Source organism: Miniopterus natalensis, chromosome 11 (genome assembly GCF_054644295.1).
Source record: "Miniopterus natalensis isolate mMinNat1 chromosome 11, mMinNat1.hap1, whole genome shotgun sequence".
In the NCBI taxonomy this organism is placed as follows: Eukaryota; Metazoa; Chordata; class Mammalia; order Chiroptera; family Miniopteridae; genus Miniopterus; species Miniopterus natalensis.
In genome coordinates, this window is record NC_142091.1 from 40400866 (window position 1) to 40420582 (window position 19717).

Here is a 19717-nt window from a genome sequence, read left to right on the forward strand (position 1 = left end):
TAGCCCCATCCCTGGTCCCCATCCCCTCAGACTGCCTGCTAAATAAAAAATTTCCTTCACCTGGCATCCTGCTTTCTCCAAAAAGCCTCCCTATAGTCCAAAAAGGAAGAGAAACTCTGAGCCTGGGCCTGGGGGAGGGTGGGAGGTGGAAAGAGTGGCATCCCCAAAAATGAGTGCTAGTCAGGCAAACAGCTTTAAGACAAGTCTTTCTGCCCCTTTCCGAAGAGACTAGCCACCCCCAAGGTCCCCTAGATTAGAAAGTCAGGAGCTACTGCACTGGTCAGCGTTACTGTGAAAAGCAGCATCTGCTCACATATCCTGCCTGCCTGGAGGGACTTGAGCGTTTGCAGTTGCTAGAACAGAAGATATTGTCTGGGACAGTTCCTGGGACCAGATCTACTGGGATCATGGCTTTGTCTTCTCTCCACCCTCTGGCATTGGGGAATTGTTTCTCCCATCCCAAGACTTGGAACCCCAAGAAAGGTCCCAAGAGATGGAGTCAAATCTAGTCATTGAACAGGGGTCCGGAGTGAGGCAGAAAGTCCTCCATGATTACATGGCAAAATGGCACTGGAGCTGGGACTCAGACCCAGCCTTCTTGATCTGGGAATCTCTCCTTGGACCTCAGGTGAGTCTCCATGCTCACCTGAAAGGAACGAATGCAAAGAGTTGTTCTCTGAGACTAGGGGTGCTGAGCGCAGCACCAAATCCGGGGGGGAGGCAGTGGTTCCAGCCTGGAGCCTCCGTGCCTCAGCCCACTTTCTCTCTGGCTTCAGGGATCCCCTTTTTTATGGGAAGAGCACTGGCCGAGGGCAGACTGGGCAGAGGCTAGTGTTCCTGAGCCTTGAGGAGACATCCAGAAATAGACGGGGGAGAGTCACATTTCTGAGCAGCTGTTGGGGGAGGTACAATATAAAGGGGGAACCTGCCCTCCCCATCCCCTGGAGGCCATTACAGGAGACCAACGCCAGCTTCCCTGCCCTGGAGAAGGCCTAGGTAAGGGGCTCACACCCTCCTCTTGGCACTGGGCTGGGAAATAGTTTTTTAGGGGAAATTTGAGGTATTAATGGCAGAGTTTTAGGAATCATTAGGACAAGTTTTAGGGAATCTTTTATCTTAGTCTGCTTTATCTGTCTGTTTTTCATATTTCTGGAGGCTGGAAGTCCAAGATCAGGGTGCTAGCACGGTCAGGTGAAGGCTCCCTCCCTGGATCATAGCCAATACCTTTTCACTGTGCTCACAAGGTGGAAGGGAGCGCTGTAGGGTCTCTTTAGTAGAACACTAATCCCATTCAAGTAGGCTCCACCCTCGGAAACTAATCGCCTCTCAAAGACCCCACTTCCTAATACCATCACATAAATGTTAGGATTCCAACATATGAATTTGAGGTAGACACAAACATTCAGACCATAGTACCTTTGATAGAGAGGTTTGGGACCATTGGGAAATTTGGGGATTCCTAGGGAGAAATCTGAAGTCACATCCCCAGAAGGGAATGTTTAGTGAGGGCCCAAATAAGGGGAAACTGATGAGAAGTGTCCTAAGCAGATGAGAAGGACAGAAGGGCAGCTGGGATATGAAAAGGAGTTGCCTGGTGCCTCCACTTCCTTGACTCCCATGCCTTCCCCATTACTCTGGCCCCCATCTGATTTCCCCCCAACACTGGGGAAAAAGTTATCAATCCACCTGTTTGCAGTGGTCTACATTATTAGTTGTACCCAGAAAACCTCTCAGATTCTTAGCAAACATTCCAGGAGGCCTCACCTGAGCCTAGCCTTGGACTGAATTCTGGGGACACAGAATGGGTCATACCTGGTCCCTGCCCTCAAGGAATTCACAAGCCAGGAGGGGAGACAGACACATAAGGGCAGTCCAGTATGATCAGGACAGTAACAGGAGCCCAGAGGAGACAGAGGGCTTCCTGGAGGAGGTGACCCCTGAGCTAAGCCTAGAAAAGTGGGTAGCAAAAGAAGGGCATCCTCAGCAAACGGCAGCATGTGCGGAGCCACAGAAAGGGAAATAGCGGAGCCCTGCCTGGAACTTTGTTCTGTACTGCAGCCAAGCAGGGGTGGTGGGGCAAGAGGCTAAAGAGATCCTGGAGGGCCGGTCACAGAGGGCCTCAAACACCGGAGGGGGTTGTATTCTGTCCTGAGAGACTCTAACTGGCCTTGCTTAGGTCGTGTGTCCATCCACGAGCCAATCGCAATGGCCAGGGTAGTAGAGCACCAGTTTGGGGTCATGTGTTCCCCCCATGGGGATAATTCCCACCTGAACCCATGGGCTGGATTCTCCACAAGAAAGAGAGAATTTATTATAGACGCTCAAGCTTCTTGTGTGACTTTCAAGAGAACACAGACAAGAGTTTAAGTAGATTTTGCTGCCACATACTCTGCCCATTAGCACTCCACCCTGGAATTGGGAAGCAGCATCTCATGCTTCACGCTCCACAGTGATGCTCTTTTCGGTTCTATATACTCTGTGCCTCCTCTGGTCAGCTCTTCATTTAAACCCCACTTCTGGTACAAATTTGTTTCTGTTAGGCTCTTCTGGTTCCTTTTGTAACATGCATTACATGCTACCTGAAATTACTCCACCTCCACCTCCAGTTCTCGAGAATTTAAAGGAGCAGGGGTTTTGTTGTTGCTTCTGATCATAATTGTATCCTCAGTGCCTGATACATTACAGGTGCTCAAAAATTCTTTGTTGAGGGAGGGAAGATAATGAATTCAGTTTGGGACATGTCAAATTTGAGAAAAACTGCTGCTAACTCCATTGCCCAGAGAAGTTCATACCTCAATTTAAATTGTACATTGGTAATATATAGGATCTTAGATTTGGAGACTCATAAAATTATAGACACATAGAATCCCAGTGTCTTAGAGACAATGAACTGTCCAAACTTAGTCCCTCCAAGAGCCAGAGGGGATGATGGAGCAGGGATACTTAACCTGAGTGACACTGGGGCAGAGGCATAACCACCTGAAATCTGTGAAATGTTTGTGTGAAGGTGCAGATATCCATTCTCTGAGGACAGATTTTAGCTTTCATCAGATTCCCAAAGATAAAGAACCACTGACTGTATTACCATTTGTGCAAAAGAAGGAAAACAGAAATGCCTGTGAATTTCCCTGTGTATGCATAGCATATCTCTGGAAGGATACACAAAAAACAGATGCATCGGTTGCCTCTGGGAGATGAGGTTGGGATTGGGGAATTAATGAGAAAAACACGTTTACTGTATGCCTTTTGGACTACTGACATTTTGAATAATAAATATGTACTGCCTTTTAGAACATTAAGTTAAAACTTTAAAATATTAAAAATTAAAGTTATGACCCGGCGGGGCGTGGCTCAGCGGTTGAGCGTTGACCTAGGATCCAGGCGATCAGAGTTCGGTTCCCGGTCAGGGCACATGCCCAGGTTGCGGGCTCGATCAATGACTCTCATCATTGACGTTTCTCTCTCTCTCTCCCCCTCTCCTTTCCTCTTTCTGAAATCAATAAAGATATATTTAAAAAAAAAAATTAAAGTTATGATTGATCCTATTAGTGAGAAGGGGTACAAATTAAAAAGCAGATACCATTTGTGCCCACCAGTTAAGTGAAACTTAAAGAGAGATTAATAATATCCAGTGTTGGCAAAGATGTGGAAAAAGGACACTCTCACTCATTGTTAGTGGGAGGGCAAACTGGTACGTTTTGGATGGCAATCTGGTGGTGCCTATCAAAATAAAAAATATTCATATCCTTTAAATATCATATTAGTTCTTGATATCTTTGCTATAAAGATATGCACACACAAGTAGAAAAGTATATATGTGGATATTCATGCAATATTATGTGTAACATAAAAAATGAGGAAAAAGCTTGTGTCCATTAATAAGGTAGTGATTAAGTTATGGTTTAACTATACCGTGAAATACCATGCTGCCATTATAATGAACAAAGCAGATATATATGTATGACATGGAAGAAGTACATGATTTATTATAAAATTACAGAATGTGTATTTACATGTAAGCATGTTCCCTTTTTATTTTTTGGGAAAAAAAAGACAAAAACAGGTTATATGCAGAAAACTATGTATGTATATTCAAGTATATTAAATGTATGTATAAAACTATTTATATTTAAAATGATATTATTTGTATGTGCATAGGGAAAGGTCCTGAAGGATACTTTTATCACAGGCCAACCCCTCCCTACTGGCAGGCATGGGTAAGAGTGGAAGGGGAATGCAGAGGGAGGGAAAAAAGAAAAGGAACTTGGATTTATATTTCACTCATGCATTTTTCCCACAATAAGCATGCATTACTTTGTAATAAAATAAACAGAAAAGAAGCAGCAGCACTGGCTTAGAAACTGTCTGTTCCAATCCTGACCCAAAGCCGGGTGCCTTCTTCTTGGTGCTACTTTGGGCCCCCAGCATGCCCACCCACAGGGTGCAGGAGGCTGTGATTCCCTTAAGCTTTCCTTGGGGAAGCAGGTACTTTCTGTCCGCTCCCCCTCCGAGTCCCTCTTTCCTCACCACTTGGGAATCTACATCTTTCCTGACCTAGAAGCAGTTGAGGGCTCAGTGGAAGAGGGCTCAGCTCTCAGCAGGACTGGAGGGAGAGGGGAAGACCTCTGGATCCCCAAGCCCTGCTTTAAGCCTCTCTGGAGTCCTGCTGTGGCCCCAGCAGCTGATCACTCCTGCCTCTGCCCTGTTCCAGCCTTACATCCACCAGGGGAAGCCAAGGCCTCTCGCCGTGGCAGTCAAGCTCCTTCATGACTGGCCCCAGTCTTTTTGAAAATCCCACACTGAAAGTTCTGCCACACTAGACAAAATGTCTCTTACTCTTTACATCCTGAGAGGTCCTACCTCCAGTTCCTTTGCTCTTCTCGCTCCTGCTGCCTCACACTCTTTTCCCACCCCATACTCCAAACCTTTCTCTCCTTGTCTCCTCTGATTGAAGCTTTATTATCCTATTCATCCTGCAAGTCCCTGTTCACACGTCACCTCCTCTAGGAAGTCTCCCATGTTGCTTCCAGCAAGAAGGGTCCTCTTTCTCTCTTCTGAGCCTCCATTTCTATGTTGTGACTCTGTGCCAGGCACTGGGAGTGGCACAGACTAGGTGTCAATGAATGTTTGTTAAACTGCATAGGTTAACATTCCCATTTTCCAGATGAGGAAACTGAGGCCCCAAAAGAGACAGACCCAAGGTCACCTCCAACATGCAGACTCCTGCTATCATGTCTCTGCTGCTTGTGTCCATAGGCCTCATGGAAGCACTTCAGGTACGGTCTGCTGTCCCCGTGCCAGCAGGGAGTTGAGCTGTCAGCTTCTTCTGAACTCTGGAAGGAGGAGCAGAGGGGGGAGAGAATGCCTGATGCTTCCCTCAGGACTCGCTCAGCCCGAGGGGACAGCCCCAAACCCCAGTCTGGGGGAGTTTGCAGTTAGCAGTTCCCAACCGCCCCCTCCCCCTCCAGGTGTGTTTGGGGCCCTTATAGTGTCTTTCTCAGCCCAGTGGAGGGGAAAGCAGGATAGGCTCCCACACTCCTAGGGCTCATCCTCTCCGCCCTTGCTGCTCCCTCTCCCTCAGAGCCACCCCGTCACACGACGAGAACTCTTCTCTCAAGAAAGGCCCCTGGACATGGCCCCAACCTCCTTTGATGACCAGTACACTGGCTGCACAGCAGCCATGCTCGCTGCTCTCCCAGATCTCAACCGCACGGAGTTCCAGGCCAACAAAGTGTATGCCGAGAGCTGGGCGCTGGCCAGCAGCCAGTGGCAGGAGCGCCAAGCCTGGGGGCCGGAGTGGGCCCTCAGCGCCCCCCGGCTGCCCCCCGCACCCCCTGGCTTCCGCGCTGAGCACGGAGTGGCCCTCCTGGCCTACACGGCCAACACCGCCCTGCACAAGGAGTTCAACGCGGCCCTGCGCGAGGCGGGCCGCACCCGCGTCCACTACCTCCAGCGCTTCTCCTTCAAGACGTTCCATTTCCTGCTGACCGAGGCCCTGCAGCTGCTGAGCAAGGCCCAGGGTGCTCCCCGGTGCCGCCAGGTGTTCCGGGGGGTGCAAGGCCTGCGCTTCCGGCCGGCAGGGCCTGGAGCCACCGTCCGCCTGGGGGGCTTTGCCTCGGCGTCCCTGAAGAATGTCACAGCCCAGCATTTTGGTGAGGAGACCTTCTTTGGTATCTGGACCTGTCTCGGGATCCCTATCAGGGGCTACTCCTTCTTCCCTGAGGAGGAGGAGGTGCTGATCCCCCCCTTTGAGACCTTCCAGGTGATCAACAGCAGCAGACCGGCCCAGGGCCCCACCCGTATCTACCTGCGGGCCCTGGGCAAGCACAGCACGTACAACTGCGAGTACATCAAAGGTGAGAGGGGCACGTGGGTGAGCAGCTGTGCGGAAGGTGGGCTTCCCACCCTGTTCTCAGGGGATACATACAGAAACATTAAAAACAAACCAACAGTGAGAGGGCCACGGCAGTCCTGTCTCCCCATCCCTCCACCCTTCCATCTAAGGGGAGACAGAGCCTTCTGAGGTGGGATGCTTCTCACCCCTGGCAGTGTCTGAGCCAGAGCTGGCCACTTGCCTGCTGGGAGGCTGAAGAGGGTTCCTGACCAAGGCAGGGGTCTTTGGCCATTTGAGGGCCAAACAGACTTGGTCAGGCTTTTCTCCCGGCTGTAAGCTGGAAGGGAATGAGTCTCTAGCTACAGTACTGACACACAGACTGCTGTCGCTAGAAATGACAAGAATCCCAACCTCAGTTTCCAAGAAGAGAAAGTTTATTTGATTGAACAGAAATCCTGTGCTGTTGTGTGTGTTGGGTGGGGGCCAGGATGGGGGTGAGAAGACCTCATGTGGATGCTGTGCCCCTAAGTTCCAGCTCAGGCTGTGGCAGGTCTCAGATACTCTTGTCCATCCCCGCCCACCCCCGGACTAGCCAAAGGAGAAATCATGAGGATGGGCCTAGACTCCTAATCTGTGGGTGCTGTGGGCTACTGGTCCCAGCTGAGTAATGCCCAGGGGCTGGCAAGGCCCGGCTTTCATAGCTGGAGGCAGACTGTCTGCTGGAACTGTGGACCACATCTAACATGGGAAAATGTCCTGTGTGGCCTCAGTTCCCACCGCGGACAGCATCACACGTGTGCATGAATTGTCAGAAGGCGAGGAAAACATGCAAAGAATGTAAACTAGCCTGTCTTTGGCTGGGACAGGCCGGCGGAGGCAGAGGTGGGTGTGACAGGAAGGTGAAGGAAGCAGGAGTACCCCTTAGAACAGGCCCTGGTTTTGTGGGCTGGCTCCCTTCTGGCCCCGCTGCTCATAAATCAAGTCAGGCCTATGCAAGGAAGGTCTCACCATAAGGAAGCAGAGTTGGGGGGGAAAGTACCAGCTTTCCTAGAGCACATGGGGATGGCCCACAGGACCCCTTCCCATCCTGAGAGCGATTAAGCCTTTCATTCTTTTCTATTTCTTCTCTACAGACAAGCAGTGCAACTCTAGGCCCTGCCATCTGGAAAACTCAGGTAAAGGCTGCAGGCCTCTAGGACATAGGCCCCATTTGGGGATGAGCAGACTGCCCTGGGGTTGGACTCCTCACCTGGATGTCCCCCTTAGAAGGAAAACAACCCTCTTCTAATTAGAAAAAAAAAAAAAAACCCTCTAAAGCAGACGCCTGTGGGGATTGCTAACCTCTCTCAGAGGATGTATTTATATGTACCGGGCAGTGGTTGGGCGAGCTGACACGCCTGCCACCCTCTCTGGGGCTGCCCCTCCCTCACAGGAGACAGCTGTTCAGGCCCCAGAGAGATCTATGTTGCACAGAGGTGATGGAGGGCAGGGCTGATCCCACAGAGTCCTTCCTGGGCCTTCGCCCTCACCTGGAGAACCCTCTGTCTCTGTTACTGGCCTCAGCACTCCCTCAAATCACCTTCCAGATTGGAGGGTGGACATCAGGTATTAAGAGACCTGGGCTCTAGTCCAGGCTCTGTCCTCTCTTTGTGACCAACTATTCCCTTTCTGGGCCTCAGTTTCCCTATCTGTATAATAAGCCAATTGGACTAGATCCTCCCCAGTCATTTTCAGCCAGGACATCCCTTCCCTTCAATACCTGCTGTGCCAGGGCCTGCCTGGGCCACCCCTTCTCTAGGTGGGAACAGGCTTTTCCAGGGGAACCTACTGGAACAAGCCATTCCCAGGGAAGAAACACAGCTGCCCCTCCTCATGGGTCTCTCCTCTCCCTCTGGGCTCTGTGAACAGTGGACAAAAAGGAGCCCCAGTCTCCACTGTGTTCTCACCATTCTCCATGACATAGTACCCACTCAAGAGTTCCAGGAACCCCATGCCATGAATCCTTACCACAGCCCGGCAGTATAGGTACTGTCATCACCCTGTTGTACAAATGAGGGAACTAAGGCACAGAGAGGTGAAGCAACCAGCCCTACACCACACAGCTAGTAAGGGGTGGGGTCCAGAGAGCCTGACCCTAGAACCAAACTCTGAGCCACAACTCCAGGTTGGCCCCCACCTCCCCAGATACCATCTCATTTTATCCCTCACTGCACAATAACCTATCAGAAGGAGGCAGAACACAGAGTATCACCCTCATTATATAGTAAAGTGAGACCCAGAGATGGAAGTGACTTTCCCAAAGTGACAGAATAAGTTAGTAGCAAAGCCAGAGCCAGAAGCTAGGTCTCCAGCCTCCAACCTGCTTCTTTGAGTTTTGATAATGAAATTTCATGCACTGGAAAAGTTTAAGATCTCCCTCAGCCCCCGCCCACCAGCACCTCTACTACCAGGGTTTGGGCAGAGGAGCCAAGATCAGCGTCACTAGCTCCCATTCAGATCTCTACCCACGCTTCATCCCACCCTGCAAGGCCTTGTGTGTCCATAGGAGGCAGGAGGACAGACCTAATAACCTCTGGTATCTCCCAGTCTCTTCCTCTCTGTTTACCTTTCTCTAAATTCTTTTTTTTAATTAAATTTATTGGGGTGATATTAATAAGATTATATAGGTTTCAAGTGTACATTTCTGTGATACATGATCTGTATACTGCATTTTGTGCTCACCACCCAAAGTCAAATAGTCTTCTGTCACCATACACTGTATTTGACCCCTTTTATCCTTAACAACCCCTCCACTCCCATTCCCTCTGGTAACCACCATACATGTCTGTATGTCTGTGAGTTTTTGTCTGTTTCTCTTGTTTGTTCATTTGTTACTTTCAGTTTTATATCCCACGAGTGAAATCATATGGTTTTTTAAAATTTATCTTTATTGTTGAAAGTATTACATGTCACCTTTCTCCCCGCCATTGATCCCCTCCTCCCTGCTCCTGCCTCCACCATACAGTTCTTAACTTTTTCTGACTTAGTTTACTTAGCATGATAATTCTCAAGGTCTATCCATGTTGCAAATGGCAGTAGTTCATCTTTTCTGAGTAGTGTTCCACTGTATATATGTACCACATCTTTTTTATCCAATCATCTGTCAAAGGACACTTTGGTTGTTTCCATGTCTTGGCCACTGTGAATAATGCTGCAGTGAACACAGGTGTGCATGTATCTTTGCAAATATATGTTTTCAAAATTTCCAGGTAGATATATAAAAAAGGGGTTTTGGGGTCATATGGTAACTCTATTCTTACTTTTTTGAGGAGCCTCCATAGTGCCTGTACCAGTTTACATTCCTACCAGCAGTGAATGAGGGCTCCTTTTTCTCCACAACCTCCCCAACACTTGTTATTTGTCTTATTGATAACAGCCACTCTAACAGGTGTGAGGTGGTATCCACTGTAGTTTTAATTTGCATTTTCCTAATAGCTAGTGAAGTTGAGCATCTTTTCATATATCTGTTGGTCGTTTGTATGTCCTCTTGAGAGAGGTGTCTGTTCAGGTCCTCTGCCCATTTTTTAATGGGACTGTTTGTTTGTATGGTGTTGAATTGTATGAGTTATTTATATATTTTGGATATTGACCCCTTGTCGGAGTTGTTACCAAATATTGTCTCCCAACTTCCCTAAATTCTTGCTCTTTGACTCTGTCTCCCATCATACTGTGTGCACCAGTGTTTCCAGCTCACTCTGCTTGTTTCTCATCTTCTTTGTGTACCTCACTTCACCCCTAAATATCTCTCTCGGCCTCTGTTTCCCTGCAGGCATGGGCCAGGGCCCCTTTTCTGCAGTCTGGTCCTTTCCACTGCTGCTCTGGTTCCTTGTCGGAAGAGCCTTTCCAGAAAGTTCAGGCCTCCTCTGACCCATCAGAATCTGAACAGCCCTGCCTGTCACCTCTGCCCAACATGAGGATGTCGGCCACATGTGTGCCTGAAGTGTAGCCAAGATCTGTAGAAGCTCCATCTGCAGGGAACTCTGGGACCTTCTCTGGCAGCTGCCAGGCCTGATGGTGGAGAAATAGAATTTGGGGCCTGAATTTTACCCAGTGCTCTAGGAGTGACACATTGAAGAGAGGTAGGGGGACTCCAGGACAGGCAACAACTCACTTGGAGGTAGAAGATTAAACTAGTGGTGTCGAGGTGCTTGGGGAGGAAAGCACTTGGCCGTGGTACTTGCTGGTGTTACTCAAATTCCTCACATGCGCACAGGAAGTTCTGATTTACTCCTCCAGGGAGCTTTCTCTGACTTCTCTGCCCCTGCTGGGTAAGGGTGCTGCCTCTGTGCTCCCAGAAGTCCTGGGGGTTTCTCTACACCACATGTCCGTGTCTGTTGCCCATGTCAGATTGTGAGCTTCCTGAGGTCTGGGACTGGGTCTGAGGCAAAGAGGTGGTGCTGGGGGACGTGTGCAAGTCAGTAGGAACAAGTGCCTGTGAACAGCTGGTCCCCACAATGTCCCTACCTTGCATACTTTCAAGTTCTCTGAATGTCATTGTGTGGGAATGGGGTGGATTGAAGCTAACCCCAGAGAGAGGGGAACAGAAAAGACCGCAGAGAGCTTTAGGTCCTCTGCCAGGGTCTTGGTCAAATCTGTCATTTTCTAATGAGCAAAGATGTAATTCCTGTTTTCATCCATGAGTCAATCCTAAGGCTCCTGTTTCTAGAGAGACAAACCTGGACCCCCATCTCCCATCACCACGGGCCCCAAGGTAAGACAGGACATAGAGGAGGTGCCAGACACACACTCACTTTATGGTAAGTTGGGGCTTTGGGGCCAAATCCTTATGTGGCCTCCTGCCCTAGAAACTAGGTCATGAATCTGAATCCCCAATCCATTTCCCTGAGCCCCTAGGCAGGCACAGGCAAGACCAAGTTCCTGTAACAGCAGCCACTGAGGAAAGAAAAGAAGGCAGGAAATGTGGCGGTTCTGTTTCTCATAACCTGCACTCTCCCCAATGAAAGCTCCAATACTCATCATTGAAGTTCAGTTCTGTCCCTCCAGGACTGCACTTGGACCTTGATTCTCCTTAGAGTTCCTCTTCTGTAGGATTTAAGAGAGTGGCAAGCTCTAGATTTTTCTTAGAGATCAGGACACATAGACAACAAGTGCTCCTTCGTGATGTGTGAAGTCAGCAATGCTGATCCTGAGAGAGGGTGTCGTGGGCTCTTAGGCGCAGTGGGGAGAGACTGAGTGGTCTTTCTGAGGGTCAGCAACCACCTGGCCTTTCCATCCCTGTCCGGAATTGCTGTGGTTGCAATTGTTGTGGACTCACAGGGCCTGCACCAGCACCAGGAGGCTCATGACCAGGGCCATGGAGAAGAAGATGCCCAGGAAGAAGCGGTCCATCACACGGGCCAGGCGTTTCCAGTCCTCATGGCGGTGCTGGGCAGCCCGGTGGCTGCGGAAGGTGTTAGCGATGGTGGCTACGTGGCGCAGCAGGGCTTCCTGATGGCACAGACACCGAGGCTCATGGCAAGGGCCTGCTGGGAGGCCAGCCCCTTCCTCAGGAGGCTGGGGGCTGTGAGGTGACTCGGGCCGTCTAGATTGCCCACAGGGCTCCCCTCGTTCTCGCACGCACAGGCCCCGTGCCAGATATCCCAGTAGGAAAGCCCGAGCCCAGGCTGGCACTGGGCGGGCACTGGGACCACAGTAATGCAAGTTCATGATAAGGATAGTGAGTGCCGTGGAGAAGGTGACCATGGTCATGGTGGCCATGTAGTACTTCCCTGCAAGAGACAGAGTGAGGTAGGGCACAAAAGATGAACTCAGGGGGCCTGAGCTTCCCAACCACCTCTGCATAAATAGGAACCCACCATGAGGTTCTCAGGACCCTCCAAGCCCAATGGATGAAAGAGGAAGGAGGTAAGGGCCAAGGTCTCCCCAGTCCGCATCCCCACAAGTGGGTTCTCAGAAGCTCCCTGCTCGCTAATTTTTCCCCTCACTGCTGGAGGCTACACTTACCCACAAGTCACCCTCTCAAATGGCAGCCACGACATGGGGCAAGTGACCCATCCTTTCAGTACAACGGGGATTACAACAGAACCTACCTGTAGGCCTCTGGAGATGCTTCCCTGAATTAATAACCGTCAAGCGCTTAGGCGCACTCGGTATACTTTGCCTATCATTATGACCCTGGAGACAGTGACCTCCCTCCATCAAGTTCTTGAAAAAAACGACAGTCTGTTTACTCTTCCCCATCCGTAAGGGAAGGGTGTCCTCCCTGGAAGGGGCGCCCTCCTTTCGGGAAGAGGCGTGCTCCCAGGACGACCCCCTCCCATACCGAAGCGGGGCCACTCTGGCGACCCAGGCCCCGCCCCTGTACTGGTGGGGACCCCGCGCATCGGCCTGTGCCCCAGGCCCCCGACGCCCCGCCCGCACCCCACCCCCGCCAGCCCCTCGCCCCCTCACCGATGAGCGGCACGCTCTCCGCGGGGGGCATGCTCTCGGCCAGGATCAGCTGGAAGACCGTGAGCGCCAGCAGCACGGTGACGCCCAGCGACACTTTCTCGCCCGAGTCGGCCGGCAGGTGGAAGGCGAGCGGCGCGAGCAGCGAGATGAGCACGCAGGGCAGCAGCAGGTTGCACACGTAGGCGGCGGCGCGGCGGCGCAGCAGCAGCGTGAAGGTCACGTCCGGGTAGGGCTCGGAGCAGCAGCCGTAGGTGAGCACGCGCCGCCGCGCCGGCATGCCCAGCACGCGCCACTCCACGTTCTCCACGAAGTCGGCCAGGCTGGCGCCGTCGCCGCGCGGCCGCACGTCCAGCTGGTGGCCGCCGTGGGTCCAGGAGCCGAACGTCAGGCCGCAGCGCTGCGCGTCGAACGGGAAGGCCGACACGTCCACGCGGCACGAGCTGCGCGTGATGGCCGGCGCGTCCCAGCGCACGGCGCCGTCGTGCCGCAGGACCACGTTGGTGCCGGCGGAGGCCGGCGGCTGCGCGTCGGCTCTGCGGGAGGGGGTGGGGCGCCCTGAGGCGGTGGCCCGACGCCGCCGGGGCGGGAGGGGCTGTGAGCCGGCGGCCGCCGGGCCTCCGCAGGGCGGGGGGATTGTGCCCTGCGGAGGGCCCTCTGCGCTTTCGGAGGCCTAGAAGGGGCAGCGCCCGAGAGCCCACAAAGGATATCGATCTAGGCCAGGGCGGCGTAGAAAGTCCTCTGCAAAAGTTGGCACGTGGCGGCACAGTGGCTTCCCTTGGGTGTCATCTGCTGAGATTGTCGAGGGGCCCCTAGGGAAATATGCCCAGCCACGTGTTGTCTGGGAAACAAGAAAGAGGATGCCCTAGAGGGCCCTAGGCAGCCTCTGGGGAGCCCTGAGTCTGAGAGCCGGCCGGGAAGGGTGGAGTGTGCCATAAAGAGCACTTGTGCCCCTCGCTGGGGGAGATACAGAACTGGTCCAGGAACGCACAGTGGGTTCCTAGGAGACATTCGGCCCGGGTTGCCTTGGGACAGCCTCAAGGCAAGGGGCTGTCAGGAAGCCCCACTGGGCCATGTAGCCACCACTGCCAACACCTGGGTTAAAAGGGTCCTGGGGGACAGCTTCCAGGGCAGCATAGCAGCTGGTGAGGCGGAGGCATGGGGGATAAGTGCATGCCCACAGCCAAGGGCAGCTCTAGGGAGGGCTGGGCGAGGGGAGGGGCCCAGGCAGGCAGTACTTGTTATAGAGGACGATGTCTGGCCGCCACACGAGACTGCTGGGGATGCGTATGGCATCCAGGCCACCATAGTCGTCCGGGTCCCATCGTAAATAGGCATCTGTCCACTCCTGTCGGATCCACAGGTATAGGGTCAGCACTTGGTTGCGCTCATCCTAGTTGGGGTCAGAAAGTGGACACAGATGTGGACACATGTACATGCATATCCTCCCCTGTGTGTGCACACTCACCTATAGATCTCTGGTCAGTACCCACAAACCCAGCTTGCCCATATAGTCCAGTTCCTACCCAGGCCTTGTTGTGACCTTGGCAGGTCCTTCTCTTCTCCAGGCCTCAGTTTCCTTAGTAGTTACATGGGTGATAATCCCTGCTGGGCAGGGATTCAAGTGTGCAAAATGTTGGTCACCCCATGGGCACCCAACTGTATCCAAGTTAGCAGCTATTATTATTAATGTTAATGTTTACAGAAAAGAATTGTTAATGAATAATCCCAATCTCCCACCCCCAAATTCCTCGACACTCACGCTCCACAGTTATACAACCACCACAACATACCATATCGATGATCTGGGACAATGTCACCTCCAGGGTCACGTTCAGAGCCTGATCTGTATCTGCCACAGGTCTCAGGGCACTTGTGTAGTTGGCGAAGAGGTCACGGAACAGCTTGTGAGCCAGCCTGCCCTCAGCTCCCAAGCACTCTGGGGGACCAGTAAGAAGGTTTACCCTTGTCCAAGAGACTGTGCAAACCCTCCACCCACACAAGGCTGGGGCTGTCACTTGCTCCACTCTCTCACAGTGGTCTGACTGGTCCTCTGTCCCCCAGGCTGGGACTCTAATTCTTCCCTGGCCTCCTAGGGATAAATGAAGTGAAGTAGGTGGAGTGAATTGGAACTGTCTTCTGAAGCAAGGCTGATTTCACCCCCACACCTTTCCTTTCCCCAAAACCTGGATTCTGCCTGCCCTGCCACGAATGCTAGAGGGGCCCAAATAGGCCACAAGAGTCCCAGCTCTCACCCAGGCATCTGAACCCCATTGTCCCACCCCTTCCTGTCTCTCAAACCTGCCTCCACTTCTCCAGTTGCACTTCCGTTAATTTCTTCAAAGCCTCTGACACTATGGGCCAGTCCCTCCTGAAAACACACCCTTCCCTAGGCTTTTGTGACACACCATATTGTCCTCCATCCCTGAATTAAGCCTTGCTTCCCAGAATCCTGTCCTTGGCCCTCGTCTCCTTTTTCTCCGGTCTCCTGAGCTCCAGATCCATATATACAACAATCCACTCTTGAATGTCCTGTAGGCACCTTAAACTCTCTAGGTCCAAAATAGGAACTCATTTCCTCCCCCCATGCTCTGGAAACCTGATCCTTGTTTGGTGTTCCGGGTCCCAGCAAACAGCACCCCCCAGTGACCTCAGCTGGAAATTTGGGAATTACAGCTCCCTCCTCCTGTCCGTTACCCCTGCAAACCAAACAATACCCATAACCTGTCAGTCATACTGCTGAACATCTTTTGAATGTTTAATTTCCTCTCCAGCTCAGGCCTCATCCTTCCTCTCACAGACCACAGCAGCAACAGCCTCCTCACTGCTCCCCTTTGCCTAAGGCTCAGCCTCTGTAATCATCCTCCATACTTTTGAGAGATCAAGCTTTTAAACATGCAAATCTGACCAGGCCAGTAACTGCTCAGAACCAGTCCATGGCTCCTCATTGCCTGCTGGATAAAGCCCCAACTTAGTCTGGCATTCAAGGCCCTTCATTTTCTGGCCCCTGGTTTTGCCAGCCCTATCTCTGGGAGTAACCCCCAGCTCACCCCTCCCACCTCAGTCAAGCAAATCTCCTCTTACCTTTTTCTGCACCCCCTTCCCCACCCTCCCCAGGGAGCTTGTTCTCCAGCACAGGTACTGAAGAGAGAGCATGTGGGGAGAGATTTAGGGGGACAAGGACAGCAGCAACACCCAGAGAGGCCAGGCCTGGTTTACTGAGCTTCATACCTGGAAGGAATGGGAGCAGGAACAGAAGGCCCAGTCTGGAGACAGAGAAGCCAAGACTGAAGTGGTAGCTTCTGGGCCCCATGGCTACTTGCAGGGCAGGTCTCTGGGTGTGAGCCTCCTAGCCCAACCTAGGGCAGCATCAGGGCCTGCTAGCAAGGATGGTGTGGACCGTACCTGGAAGTCAGAAGTAAGATCTTTGCCGGGTCCAGCTACCCACTGGAGAGCCCTGCAGCCCATCTGGTTATCTGACCCTCCTTTTAGTACCTGCCCTTGGATTTCAGTACTTGGTCCCCTGCACCTGCTGCTTCTCCTCTGCTGGTCCTTGCCTCTTCTGGCCTCTGTCTCTGCCCCGCCCCCCAACCCCTTTACCTCTCCCTCAGCCTGTTTCCTTCAGTCTGTGTCTGTAACTTTCTTGGTCTCTCTTGGCTTCCTTGTCTCTAAACTCCCTCTTTCCACTCTGCTCTTTTCTCCTCCTTCTATCTCAGTGCCCCCTCCCCCCGCCGATTTCCTGCCTCCATTCCCCATACCTAAGCTCGGGATGAGCCTGGTGCATTCTCAGCAAGACAGGGGAAGAGACTCCATCGTTCCTGAGCCCTCAGAGGCACAGGACAGCAGGCCTCTCCTCTTGGCCCTTTTCATTAGCTTAATTACACCTGTGCCCAAGGGAACAGAGCAACAGAAACTGACACCTCAGGCCACTGGGACCTGAATTATTCAACTTCTGTAAGGCAGCACCCAGGCTCTGCTCAGGCCCAGCTTGAAGGCTCAGGCCCAGCTTGAAGGTGGAGGGTAGAGAGATGTCAGGTTCAGGATCTGTAGGACAATGGGGCTTAAGGGTGTTAGAGGCCAGAACCTATGGATAGTAACTGTTCTCCCAGTTCTGCCACCCAGGAAAGGACTGAACACATCTGTCCAGGTGCTTGGTGCCAAGCAAGCTCTCCATTCCTGCTGGGAGTGGTGCTAAGCCGTATGTTGTTCCAGGTGGCAACTAAAGCAGGAAATGCAGCCCACATCCTCGCCTGAGTCCCCACAGCCACCCCAATCTGAGCCTGTGTTCTCCCCTGCCCAAACACCATGGGCCATAGTGGGTATCAGGGAAAACAGACATTTAGAGTCACTTTCAGCTTAGAGCTGTCTGACCGCGGCAAGATGTTAAAACACTCTGGGGTTCAGTTTTCTCAAACAGGATAATGAGATTAACAGCCCTCACTTCAAAAGTTGTTAGGATTAAATGAAACCACCCAACAATACAAGGCAAGTGCCTAGCACATTGCCTGATGCTCAGTAACAATCAACAGTATTTGCACTACAGTGAGTTAGGGTATCTTCAGGAACACACATTGAGATTCACAAGCCCCCAGCCCCTGGCAACCACCATTCCACTATCTCTATGATTTTGACTACATATCTCATACAGCATTTGTCTTTTTGTGACTGGTTCATTTCACTTCGCATAATGTCCTTAAGGTTCATCCATGTTGTAGCATGTCATAATTTCCTTCCTTTTTAAGGTTGAATAGTGTTCTGTTTTTACTGCATTTTGCCTATCCATTGATGGACACTTAGGTTGCTACCACATTTTAGCTATTGTGAATAATGCTGTGAACATGGGTGTGTATCTCTTTGAGACTACTTTCAGTTCGAGTCTATACCCAGAAGTGGATCATATCGTTATTCTCTTATTTTTTTTTTATTTTTTTAAAAGAGGTCCAGCATTGGACTCTTCAGTTAAAAAAAATTGAGAGAAAAATTTTTTAAATTGATTTTAGAGGGAAAAGGAGAGAAACATCAATTTGTTGTTCCACTTATGCAGTCATTGGTTGATTCTTGTATGTGCCTTGACCAGGAATCGGACCCACAACATTGGCTATGGGGATGATGCTCTAACTAACTGAGCTATCAGGCCAGGGTGGTAATTCTATATATATATATTTAATATATCTTTATTGATTTCAGAGAAAGGGTGGAGAGACTTGAAACATCTATGATGAGTGTCATCATTGATCGGCTGCCCCCAGCATGCCCCTTACTGGGGACTGAGCCTGCAACCTGGGCATGTGCCCTGACCAGGAATCGAATCAAGATCTCCTAGATCCTAGGTTGATGCTCAATCGGGCAGTAATTCTATTTTTAACTTTTTGAGGGATCTCCATACCATTTTATGTAGCAACTGTACCTTTTTGTATTCCCATCAGCAATGCACAAGGGTTCCAATTTTTCCATATCCTCACCAACATTCATTTTCTGAGTTTTTGATAGCAGCCATCCTAATGGCTGTGGAGTGGTATCTCACTGTGGTTTTGATTTGCATTTTCCTAATGATTGGTGATGTTCAGCATCTTTTCACATGCTTATTGACCATCTCTGTATCATTTTTGGAGAAATGTCTACTCAGATCCCGTTTTTTTCATTTGGGTTATATTTTTGTTGTTGAGTTCTAACTCTTCTCTATATATTCTAGATATTAATCCCTTATCAGATACATAATTTACACATATTTTCTTCCATTCTTTGGGTTGCCTTTAACTCAACTGACTTTTAATTTGATTGATTTTAGAGAGAGGGAGGGGGGAAAGAGAAACATTGATTTTTTGTTCCACTTATTTATACATTCATTGGTTGATTCTTGTATGTGCCAGAATTGAGGATTAAACCCACAACCTTGGCATATCAGGATGATGCTCTAACTAACTGAGCTACCTGGCCAGGGCTTCATTCTTATTTAATGTAAGCATTAAATAGCTCTAAATTTTTCCCTTAATACCACTATCACTGTGTTTGGCATGTTGTGTTCTGTGCTTTACATACTAATTTCTCTTGTGGTTTTGTCTTTGTTCCATTGGTTGAATATGTTAATTTCTACAAATGTGTGAATTTCCCAGTTTTACTTCTGTTGCTGATTTTTAACTTCATCCCGTTGTGATCAGAAATGATGCTTTGTATAACTACCTTTTTAAAATCTATAGAGACTTCATCTGTGGCCTAAGGTATGGGTAACCTGGAGAATGTCCCATGTGCACTTGTCTGTCATTAGGTGCATGTTTGTAATTGTTATATATTCTTGCTATACCATTTTGCATTCCCACAACCACACCAAATCCGAACACTTAAATAGTACTTATCAGCCTCATCTAATTCCTTGCAAAACAGTCCTGTGAAGCGGTAACATCAGGGATCATTATCCACTTTACACAATGAAAACTGAGAATTAGAAGTGTGACCCAAAGTTTAAAACAAACAAATCCCCCAAAGCAGAACAAGGAAGTCTTGAATGTTAAGTATATGCCACTGGGCAATTTGAGACACCTCCCATATCCTCCACTGGGAATCCAGCCATATAAATATATGTACAGCAGCCAGGATTAATCAGCAATCTCACTCCTTCACCCCTAAACTTGCCCTTATAAACCTACTCTGTGTGTTTAGTACCAAACTGTTCTCTCTTCAACCAATGGTCAGTCGTCCTTTAGATTGCAAAGCAAACAAGGCTACCATAATACTCCTTGGGGCAAGAAGGCTCAAAACCACAAACGGGCCCTGGACAGCATAGCTTAGTGATTAGAGCATTGGCCAGAAGACCTAAGGGTTGCAGGTTCGATTCCCAGTAAAGGGCATGTACCTGGGTTGCAGGTTTGTCCCTCGTCTTGGTCAGGGTACATGCAGGAGGCAAGCAATTGATGTGTTTCTTTCAAATCGATGTTTCTC

General features: G+C 50.5%; 2 protein-coding genes across 2 annotated transcripts; one reads left to right on the forward strand and one right to left on the reverse strand.

Annotated features, from left to right (window-relative positions):
* Nucleotides 1-943: 943 nt before the first annotated feature.
* On the forward strand, nucleotides 944-11288 carry ART1 (ADP-ribosyltransferase 1). Its single transcript, XM_016218123.2, has 5 exons — nucleotides 944-996; nucleotides 5165-5276; nucleotides 5582-6356; nucleotides 7468-7509; nucleotides 10143-11288. The coding sequence occupies exons 2-5, from the start codon at nucleotides 5214-5216 to the stop codon at nucleotides 10238-10240; spliced, it is 978 nt and encodes a 325-aa protein (XP_016073609.2). The 5' UTR covers nucleotides 944-996; nucleotides 5165-5213; the 3' UTR covers nucleotides 10241-11288.
* Nucleotides 11289-11644: 356 nt separating this feature from the next.
* CHRNA10 (cholinergic receptor nicotinic alpha 10 subunit) lies at nucleotides 11645-16094 on the reverse strand. The gene is made up of 5 exons (XM_087822222.1): nucleotides 16013-16094; nucleotides 14575-14720; nucleotides 14020-14174; nucleotides 12785-13317; nucleotides 11645-12102 (listed from the first exon to the last, which is right to left on the reverse strand). Exons 1-5 carry the CDS (start codon nucleotides 16092-16094, stop codon nucleotides 11645-11647), a joined length of 1374 nt encoding a protein of 457 aa, XP_087678348.1.
* Between the last annotated feature and the right edge of the window lie 3623 nt (nucleotides 16095-19717).

Bases quoted from the DNA above. Each gene is read 5' to 3' on its own strand.
- ART1 (XM_016218123.2), top strand. From the start codon at position 5,214: ATGCAGACTCCTGCTATCATGTCTCTGCTGCTTGTGTCCATAGGCCTC. The intron at 5,277-5,581 runs GTACGGTCTGCT...CCTCTCCCTCAG, and splicing joins GCCTCATGGAAGCACTTCAG to AGCCACCCCGTCACACGACG. The intron at 6,357-7,467 runs GTGAGAGGGGCA...TCTTCTCTACAG, and splicing joins CAACTGCGAGTACATCAAAG to ACAAGCAGTGCAACTCTAGG.
- CHRNA10 (XM_087822222.1), bottom strand. From the start codon at position 16,094: ATGGGGCCCAGAAGCTACCACTTCAGTCTTGGCTTCTCTGTCTCCAGA. The intron at 13,318-14,019 runs GTACTGCCTGCC...CCCCTCCCGCAG, and splicing joins GACATCGTCCTCTATAACAA to AGCCGACGCGCAGCCGCCGG. The intron at 12,103-12,784 runs GTGAGGGGGCGA...TGTCTCTTGCAG, and splicing joins GGAGAGCGTGCCGCTCATCG to GGAAGTACTACATGGCCACC.